This window comes from Monopterus albus, unplaced genomic scaffold (genome assembly GCF_001952655.1).
Source record: "Monopterus albus unplaced genomic scaffold, M_albus_1.0 scaffold15.1, whole genome shotgun sequence".
Taxonomy (NCBI): domain Eukaryota; kingdom Metazoa; phylum Chordata; class Actinopteri; order Synbranchiformes; family Synbranchidae; genus Monopterus; species Monopterus albus.
In genome coordinates this window covers 32,709-43,816 of record NW_018127895.1, presented here as the reverse complement: position 1 = coordinate 43,816, position 11,108 = coordinate 32,709, and the positions used below count along the sequence as shown (strand labels likewise).

Sequence of the window (11,108 nt, the reverse complement as noted above, 5' to 3'; positions counted from 1 at the left end):
TTTGTGTGAAGAATGCTGATATGAGATATAAAACATAAGGCATTGTCTGTTAACAGACAATTTGTTAACAAGTTGTAAACCTGACTGTAAAAGAGTCAGTGCCTCACCAGCTGTCAACCTCACCGCACGTCACTGCTCTTAACCAATGTGGTAGAGTATTATTAAAGTAAATAATAGCTGTTCACTTCTTCGGTTCTATTACACATGAACCAGGGAGTGGGTTTCTTTCTACTCTGAACCACAAATGCAGGATTACTCATAAAAGAAATGATGACGGACAAATAAATAAAGCCAGCGGTTAGTATGGAAATTTGAAGCTAACCGGCTGCCTGATTTGCTAATAAAAGAAACAGCTATTAAAAGTGTGGTGGTGAGAAATGTCACTAGCAGTATAGAAAAAAATATAGTTGTTAATGCACATCACATGCGATACATCCCACACTCATTGCACCACCTAAGTGACATGACACTGTAGTGCAGAAATTGGGTATGGCTCTTCCCATACCTCATTTCTTTGCAAACACTTAACTATTTTTTTTTTTTAACCATGCAACATGATTTGTAACCTTTGCATTATATGCAAGAGAAGCAGCTCTGTCTCAATTGTTAAATAAGACAGAAGGGGAGCTGACAACTCGAGGAGTTCAGAGGAGTTGATACTAATCATACGAATGTTGGAAATGTATATTTGTTAGTTTTGCTTTGTTGGTTTTATATGTATATATAAGTGCTTTTAACAGACTGCTCTTTCATACGGTTTTAACGTGGTATAGGCAGACACTGACACAGTAGCCGTCCCTGGTAGGCTAGTGGCATCCGGTGTAAAACACGTGCCAAATGTCAACATGCGAGTCGTCGGTGTGATGATTTGCTGTGGCCACCCCTAAACGGGAAAAGCCGAAAGTGACTTTCTATAGGCAGACACTGACACTGCCCCAGGAATTCTGCTGTTTTCAACTGTATATGCCACGCAGAGTGAAGCCTCCCAACAGTGTTTCTGCTTTACTGCTTCTTTTCACTTGCACAAAGCAATTACTTCAGCAAAGTATCAGTGACATAAAATTTGAGAGCAGCATTCATAATGTATGTCTTCAGAATGTACTTCTCGCCAGGGGGATAGCTCAAACAATTTCCTTTAAAACTCTATTTCCAAATGCTGCTTAGCCCACTTTTTCTAGCTGAGAGTGACATTTGGTTTTTAAAACCAACAGAGACAGGAACGATTTGTCTAAAAGCGATGCTGGAGCACCTGTAATCGAAGGCCAGCAGCCTCCCATTCTGCCTAAAGTCAGTGTTGCCACACTTCACTGTGTTTTACTGCTTAAGTCCAACAGATTCATGTGATTGAGGTGGAATGGAAAGGAGAAGCAGTTCCCCTTATAAAGGTAAAATATGTTGGCTGAGAACTGCAGTCAGCTTCTCTGGCAAGATTTCCTGAGTGGCTCCTTCTGCAGGGCTGTTTCTGTATATCACTGCCAGCCCCATTATCACAGTTGTGTATACCTGGGTAGTTACAGTGTCGTATCTGGCAGTCTCACTAAACTATATTAGGAATGAAGCCTGGTGTGTAGAGTGACCTCAAACAGGATTTGTTTAGTCACGTTTCTATTAATGTTCTGGTCTGTTAAACTTGTTACAAACACAGACTCCTCCAATACCAAACAGCTCAGTACAGTGTTTATTACCTTGACAACAGCTAGTGGATGAATTGACTTGAAATTTAGTACAGACAGTCATGGTCACCAAAGGATAAAGCCTACTGACTTGATGGTCCCCTGACATTTCTACTAGCACCACTGTAATTTCAAAATTATTTCACTTTTTCAATACTTTGGTATTTGACCAAATTCTTGTAAAACTCATGACATTCTCAGCCCCCTCAGCTGTAGTTGTGTTTAGGGCTAATATACCCATTATATCTGCTAAAGCATAAGCATGCTAGTGTTGACATTAGCATTAAGCTGTGTTTAAGTACTGCCTCACAGTCTTGTTTTTTCATAACCTTCCTTAACCATTAAATGGTAGATAGTTTAAATGTTGTATATCATTCGCTGAGTTGCAGTGTTTATGATGCAATTCATAGGACTTGAAAGTAACTATAAGCTTGCTATTGTTTCTCTAAGCAAATTATTTAGCCTGTGATTTGACTAGTGTATGTCAGCCTTTGTTGGAAGCAAGGTTTTGGAGGTCAGTGTTTATGTGATGTGTCGCCACATTCATGTAGTGGAAAAACACTCACATACAGTACTCAGCCTGTGAGTTATGGTAGATATTCTTTGATTTGTGGCCCGCACCTGCTCCTTTCTGCCACCAGGCTTGCAGAATTGATGCCCTCATACAACTGAGGCTCATATTCATTTGTTTCAGAGCAGAATCCACATGGCTCACATGCTTGTTACTACAGGAGCTACATGTGTGATGCCAGAGAAAACAAACCCTGATGCTGGCTGGGCATTATAAAGAAATGAAATTCAGTCTGTCACTGCGCCACGGAGTTTAGTGACCACCCAAACCTGTTTCACTTTCCTCCACTTTCATTTGACATATACTTTACATTATGACGGACATTTTTGTCAATTTTAGCCAGTGCATGATAGAAGCCTGTAGTGTTGTAGTGACGCCCGTCTCAGTGGTGAAAAGGTAAAGGACCCAGCATTATACATTTTGACTTAATCTAAGGTTCAGACAGATGGATGAACTTTGAAAGATGCATAAGCAGGCTTGACATTTACTTGTGAAATAAAAAAGTCTTTTTCTATTCCTGACTGCAACAGTCTGAATAAAAGTTAACGGTCAAGATAACGTTACAGGACAGTGGCCCTTAAATGATTCAGACACGCTCCTCTCTTTCTCTCCTTCTAGGCAGTAAAAGGGACCAGTGACAATAATTCTCACTGACAAGCCTATTACACATAACGCTGTGAAGTCTGTAGTTGCCAATATCCAGTGAAGAGGAGAGGTCTAGATTTAAGGGAATGGATACAAACTATGAGGTTATGTTCAACCACCTGTTCCCTGTGTTGTCACTATATCGGTTGATTCATATGTGCTGTAACTAATCACCTGTATAAAACTTTCTCTTCACAAAAAATATTACTTAAGTTATCTTGACCCTGCAGATTTTCACAAAAGACAAAAATATTGCTGAATTATTTTCTGTTGAGTTTTGTTAATGGTATCACATTCAGTATATCAGAACCTGAAATCAAATCAAATCTGAACCAGGTAAGATCTATGCTGCAACATTTTGCCCTGGAGCCAGCCATACATCTTAGCCTGCCATTTGGTAATTAATCTCATTTTGTGATTCCCATTGCTTACTCTTGTAGCCTCCGGTAATCTATAACTTTCTCTTGCCGGAAGTCTTCATTGATTCACAATAGACCAGAGAGGCACTCCAGCTGAAAGGAACCGTGTGTTTACTGACGATGCAGAGGCATTTGCCTTCACGGGACATTAGCATCTGTCTCAGTGAGCAAAGCTGGGTACAGAACTGATGAGCTGTAGTTATAGACATTTAGTTCTGAGGAAAACAAGTGTGAGCTGTGCAAAGCGCTGATGGCAGCGTTGTATACGCAGACAGCTTGAGAACAATGACAGAAGGAGAACCAGAACCCTGATGTTGAAGGTTTAGTGTTGGGAGTGCATGGCATACGTATATAGATTCATTGATGCATAGTCTGGTCCAGAGTCTGGTTTGAAGCATGTTAAAAATGACTGTACAAAGAAAGTGTTTTAATTCTGTCCCTGCCCCAATTCTGTCCCATTATTGTCAACAAATTTATCAATCATCTCGGAAAGGAATTGCGCTGAAAGTTAATTAAAAAGAGAGAGTGAAAGAAAGAAACCTGACAAAGAATTTATTTGTGAGCTTCCTACACTCACTGTTCTCTCTCTCTCCTTCCTACGCAGGAAGGAGAGAGAGAACTGTAAACTGTAATTAATAATGTCATGTTAGTTTTTCTGAGTGGCACTGCTGTTGGTTCCTTTCAGCGTTTCTAATGCATGCATGCACCTTGCACAGCCAGACGATTTGGCCACAACATTAAGAACCATGCATGTATAAACAAAAATTAAAATGTTTTTTTTTAAAAGCTTATACAAGGCCAACAAAAGAATTCACACATGTGGCTTTCCCAAGCATTTTATTCATTTTCAGTTGAGTTTCAAATCAGGGTACATTAAATCCATACAAAAACAACGTAAAGTAGTGAGATTCCCATGGAGTTGTGGTCTGGTTTAGCAGAGTGTCATACAGCGCTGCATCAGTGATGCTAATGTTTGGAACCAGCAGCAGTTGAATTAAAGATGCTTGAAACATAATCAACACAAAAGTGATGAACTGTATAAGTGACACCCCCTGCTTTGACTACAGATGAATTTTCCTAGACTGATGATATTGTGGCGATAGTATTTGTCTATCCCAGCAACATACCAGATGAGTTGGTGTTTCCAGCAGCTCTACTAATGTTAGCTACGGTGAATAAGCCACAAGTCACTTCTGTCATGTACAATAGATAAAGTATGTGTAGTGCCTTCTATGGACCCAAAGTCCACTGAGGGAAGGCTGGGGTACCCTGTTTCAGTTTACTCAGTAATGTTACAGGTTATTTACTGTTGAAGGCTACACAGTCCTTTTGATAAAGGAAACATGGGTCAAACTTAGTTTTAATTGTTGGATGTCCAACATGTTTAGTCTGATTTAATATGTTCTCCAGTGAAGCTTGGATGTTGTGTAGCATTGTTTGCTGCAGTATGCTTAATTCTTAGGTTTTTGTCAGGGGCAATTGTTAAATAGCAGCTGACAGGAGTGGAAACTCTGCAATTCGAAACAAGCAGCCATTATATTCTGTTGTTTAATTTGGAACTAAAGTAACTTCTTGTTTACTAAATCTGTTCTATTCAAGTCCTAATTTACTCTGATTTTGTGGCAATTAAAATAGCTTTATTATAGAAAAAAACACTTTATGAATTTTAAATAATTAGCGGTGTGTGGTGGTGTGGTGGTTGCCTCACAGCAAGAAGGTTCTGGGTTTGACCCCTGGCTGACCCCGGCCTTTTTGTGCAGAGTTTGTATGTTCCCCCTGTGCCTGCGTGGGTTCTCTCTGGGTGCTCCAGCTTCCTCCCACAGTCCAAAGACATGCAGCTTAGGTTGACTGGTGACTCTGAATTGCCCGTAGGAGTGAGTGTGGGTGTGTGTGGTTGTTTGTCTACGTGTCAGCCCTGTGATAGACTGGCAACCTGTCCAGGGTGGACCCCGCCTCTCACCCAATGTCAGCTGGGATTGGCTCCAGGCCCCCCACGACCCTCTTCAGGAATAAACAGTATGGATGGTGGATGGATGAATGAATGATGGTTAATGTGGCCAACTATGTATTATGTAAGTCAACAGTTTGAAATTTGCATCCCTAATTGGAATATTCTCTTAACCAAACAGCATGCATCATTCTGTTTGTTTAAAATGTGAGCAGAGGCTTTACTGTGTGGAAGAGGGATATATGGACAAACCTAGACAATAGGTAGTCACTTCCCACACTTAGTGTCATTATGGTATACAAGTAAAGACCTTTTCAGAAAAGGAGAGAGGAATTGTCACAAGTTTCAGATGTCTGGCTTTATGATCTGTGAATTGATATTAAAGAGCAATTTTCACAATTTTATTGTTTATTATAAAAAAATGGTGAGAACATTATAGTACAACAAATCCTCTCTATTTTAATTTTGTAAATTCTCTTATTGCCCATATTGTCAGCTCTATCTTCCTTTGCATAACAGTCCAATTCCACAAAACCCCCAGGTTGCTCGTAACTAATCACGCTATTTTGCCTGTTTGTGGCAACAATTCAGTCCACAATCAATGTCTATACATAATTACTAAAATGTAATTTTGTCTGACTAAATGGAAAAATTGCTCCTTAACAGAATTGGTTAACATTCCCACCCAGCTGAGCCCAGGGCTTGTTAGAGTTGCTATCAATCTCCTCGTTCTCATTCCTGCCTCTTTTAGCTGAAGGAGTGATTGGATGCAGTGTTTGTCGCCCTAGGGAAGGGAAAATGTGTTTTCCTGACTGCCAGTGAGCATGCTGGTGAGGAATCTGAGACCATCAGTGTGTTTTTCATTGGAATGAACCTTGTAACTGAGTGTGTGAAGTCCTAGCCTACGAGTGTTGACAAGCCCCTAACCTTGCCATCGCTGTGGGACAGAGGAGGGAAATAGATACAGAAAGATACATCTACTATATTTGCACTTGAGCCTGGTGCTGGTGAAGATCATACCGAGGAGTGCTCATTTGCCAGGCTTGCTTATTTTCCACAAAAAAGGGGAGTGAAGGAGACAGACTGAGAATTCCTAATTTACCCAAATCCTTAGCTAATCCAGTGAGTTCCCTAATCCTCTCTATTCCCAATGTAAGAAGCAGAAGGAGGGATACTGCTGGAGAGGCATTCGGGGGAAGAGAAGGAATTTTGCTTTACAATGAAAATTTGTTTTTGGACAAGAGCTGACATGAAAGACAGCAGCTAAACAATGATCAGGTATTATTTTAAAAAGCTGATGCTGCTGAATGACTAATTCAGATTATTAATAGCAACAAAATGCCAAGATCACACTGCTTCTGCAAAGAGCCTCCTACACTGCTGTACATTTACAGTATGCTTTATGTTTGATACAAAGGTGGCAGCCACATTTTTTTATTCTCATGTATTTCACCCTCTTTATTCATTCATTTATATTCTCACATGTAGTTAAAATGTCAGTGATAATTGAGAATGTCCTCTGTTTGAAGTGTGTGAAGTTTTTTCTTTTTAATCAAATTAACAAGTATTGAATGGATTATCATTACATGTAGCTCAATAATTATGCCACTCAAGATAAATTTAATTCCTTATCTTTAACTAGTGCCACCATCCAGTCAACATGTTTATTTGTCCAGTACTTTGGTTTATGACCAGATACCTGCAGATCGAATGACTTTCCCCTCAGCCTTAGCTTTGTTTTGCGGTTAGTGCCGTTTAGCAAATGTTAATATGCTGAAATGTTCAGCTAAGATAGTGAAGGATTAAACATTAGAGTGTTAGCAGTGTCACTGTGAACTGTTGTTAGTATTTAAGTCAAAGTACCACTGTGCCACGTAAAGCCTCACAGAGCTGCTAGAGTGACCGTAGGCTCTTAGGCTTTCCAAATAAAAAGCTGCTATCTTTATCCAAAGCTGCCACTTACTTTCACCATGACTTGATGTAGCTTAGTTAGTTAAAACAGAGCCATAGGAATTTCACTGCCAGGGTTTAGTTAATATTTGCAAACTTATTATTGTCTACTTTTTTATAAGTAATCCATGAAAAAAAACAATTTAGTACTGCTCTCATGCTCACTACTCATAAGTTGGAGCAGCTCAAACATTGGCAAGTAACATTTTCATGTCTTTTTTGTTGCACAGAAATTGACATTGAGCGCTGTGTCCGTGAGTCCATCAGTCTTTTCCGCTGGACTCCTAAGAGCGCTACATACCGACAACATGCTCAGTTACCAAAGGTCACAGGCGACAATGGCTTTGGGAAAACGGCAGCATTCTACTCGTCAGACTACCAGGACATGCCCAAGACAGACTTGGTGAGTCACCAAGAAGAATCTAATCTTCTTTAATTATTTCTTTCCTGGTGTCAGTGTGGTTTCTCTGTGATTTGTCTATATGTAGTTCTGTTTTGATGAAAAAGAAGGTAATAGTAAGGTTATGACAGGGTAATATACTTGTTTATATTAGGGCAATCTTTATTACTAATACTAAAAAGGTAATATTAGTGTAATGTCTTTACAGTCACAGTCAATTGCCATCAATAATTACCATATAATAATTCTGAAATTCCTCTTTCTTCACATTCCAAAAATTCTTTAAATGTAGAGTGACACTGGCACAATTAAATTTCAAATGCACTGATCAGTAATTTAAAATATCAATAGCAATGTCAGCAAACCACTTCAAATCTGCTTTCTTTATTATCTGTATCAATCCTATATCATGCATCATTTGTTTACATAGTAACTGGAAATGGTTTTTACTGTAGGATCTGTAGGACTACAGGATCTTTTCTAGGTCTTTTTCAGTGCTGTCTATACACCCAGGTTCTATACAGACATGACAAGTGATGTTACCTGCAGCTTTATAAAAGTTTTAACTTCAGACTGTTGCAAGTTCTTGCTGCTGCCACACACCTTCTTATTTGCATACAGAGGGACTTTACATATTACCCAATAACCAGGTTCTGTACAGACATGACAAGTGATGTTGCCTGCAACTTTATAAAAGTTTTAACTTCAGACTGTTGCAAGTTCTTGCTGGCGCCACATATCTTCTTATTTGCATACAGAGGGACTTTACATATTACCCAACAACCATTCTATTCACTAATCCACATCTGATTGTAAAGCAGCAGCTTGACTTCAGTAGACCTGTTAAGTTGTATTGACTTTTCATGTTAGATTGAGCTGAAAAAAAAAACTAGGAAAAAATCAACTGGACTAGATTTCTAGGTTGAAGACATTTCACCTCTCATCCAAGAGGCTTCTTCAGTTCTGACTGACTGGTGTTGGATGAGAGGTGAAACGTCTTTGACCTAGAAATCTAAGTCCAGTTGATTTTTTTTCCTAGTTTTTTTTCAGCTTATTATGACCTGGATGACTGAGAATCTGCACAGACATGTTAGATTGAGTTCCTCAGGAAACAAATGAGACAGTTTAATGCTTGATACAGTAAACGGCAACCTCGGTATTTAATTTTCAAAGTGGCCAAATATAATCATCCAATCCACCCAAAGTGCATTTAATTTCCAGTGGAGCGCTACTGTAGATATTGTCAAAAATGTTGTCCTTCATTCTATGATACAGGTATGTACATATATGAACAATTAAAAAATCTATATAGCAAACATGTACTATATGTGTCCAAATCAACTTAAAAAGTGTTAATACTTGTTTTGAGGAGTGTTTGTTGATGTGGCACTGTCATTCATACAGGCCAGTCCTGTTTATTCTGCTGTTGTGGTGCAGCCTTGTTCGTCTTTCACACCTGAATGCAGCTTGTCCAGAAAGAAGTGCTTACGTCAGGCCTATCTGATGTGTACCCAAGTGATTGCTGTAATCTTTGTCATTCAGCCGAGGTACATTTATATGGGTGGTGGCATTGATCCATGGCTGCATCTATCTGCACCCCTCTTATTCCTTAGAAAACACTGAGGCGGGCCTGCACTGTGTTAAAATGTCACTCTCATCACTAGTGTGACCACAGACACACACATGCAGTACACACAAAACCGTATGTACAGCATGACTGCACAGGAGAAATCCAGATAGGAAGTTGAATGTTGATCTAAAAATCGCTTTGCTCTTTACTCATCATTAAATGTTGGCAGAGATTTTCCTTTAACCTGAGAACTGCTGACTGAATTAAATTTTTTCACATATTTGAGATTCTCTGTTCAAGCCTTGGAATGTTTATATAGTGTGAGAAGTGATACAAGAGCAAAATTTAAGACTGTGGCTACAGCAAATAAAGGCTTATGGGACAGCATGCATACAAAATCTCTTCTTAGTTGCACCTATGATATATCACAAAGTAAAATCCTGTTATGAACTCCTTGATCAGAATAAACTAGCCTAATTTATTACATTTGAAAGGGTTGGTTTAAGTCTTTTCACCAGATTAAAATGTGGCATATGAAAACACACAAAGCCAATATGAACAATTCAGTTCAATTTATTTGTGTAGCACCAATTCACGATGACAATTGTCTCAGGGCACTTTACATAATCGGGTCTAGAGTTTCTAATATTATAAGGGAAACCCAACAAATCCACCTTAAGCACTTGGTGTCAATGAGGAATATAAAATAAAAGAAACCTCTGACAGACCGTGGCTCTTGGTGGGCAGCCTTCCACCCTGACCGGTTAGGCTGAGCATCCACTCAGAGGAGAGAGAAAAGGATAAAAGGACATGACAAGTTGATATGATGCCATGAAATATCAAAAGAAATAACATAACATGCTAAGTACCTTTCTACTTTCAATCACTGTCCTACTAGGATTATAATACTGTACAATATTATACAGTATCCACAATACAGTGGTGTGAAAAAGTGTTAGCCCCCTTACTGATTTCTTATCTTTTTGCATGTTTGTCACACTGTAATGTTTCAGATTGTCAAACAAATTTATATATTAGTCAAAGATAACACAAGTAAACACATCATGCAGTTTTTAAATGAAGGTTTTTATTATTAAGGGAAAACAAAATCCAAAACTATAGATCCCTGTGTGAACAAGTGTTTGCCCCCCTGTCAAAACACTGGTTTATCGCACCCGACCACCAGGCATTGAACTATCTTTTAAACGTCCATACCCGTAATTTGACAATACTTAACCCAGAAAGGTCCATAGACCTGATTTGTTTCAGTTCAGAGGCTGAGACAAGACTTTAGGCATGGTTCTTTCTTTGTGTTACTGGTGGATGGCTGTGAATGCCTAGTGGGACCTGATCCGGCTGGTTGGTCCCCGGCCGTGTAGCGGCTGAGAGGCAGCGATCGGCATGATGCTGAGCAGTGATCCAGGCAGTTTTTTGTCCAGCCTGACAGTTCACTGCACTTGTCATCCAAAGTGTAGAGTGGTCTGCTGCTCGAATATAAGTGACAAGACAGAAAACAGGCGCCGAGTACTACAGCCTCTGTGTACAGCACTCAGATGTTATTGTATCGTTCAATGACTCTGTCAGCAGTTGGTGGGCTCCAGGGATGCTGAGAGTCAGTGTACATTCCAGTTTCATAGGATCTGCTGGTCATCGACGTGCATGTTTGGTGATGTATAATTGTAGTGATCTGCAACATTTTGTTCTAGTTCTACAATTCCAGTCATAATAAATCAAAGCCATCTATCAAAAATATAGATAAACATATCTTTAATATATGGCTTTGACTCATTTTATTGTCACAAAGTAGGAGCCACAGTGCACAGAGGTGCCTCAACACACACCTGAAAGGATATTTTTCATGTGGGACAGCTTCACAGCTGGTTCACAGACTTCTCCACCCAAAACAGTTCATTGAAGAAGACTGTCCAATGC

General features: G+C 39.4%; 1 protein-coding gene across 2 annotated transcripts in view; it reads left to right on the top strand.

Moving 5' to 3' along the window:
- The window catches only part of tbck (TBC1 domain containing kinase), a 40,320-nt gene that overhangs the window by 14,832 nt on the left and 14,380 nt on the right, over positions 1-11,108 (top strand). For both annotated transcript variants that reach the window (XM_020591757.1, XM_020591758.1), the window contains one exon: positions 7,437-7,609. In XM_020591757.1, the coding sequence (XP_020447413.1) occupies positions 7,437-7,609 (173 nt within the window). The remainder of the gene's footprint in view (positions 1-7,436; positions 7,610-11,108) is intronic.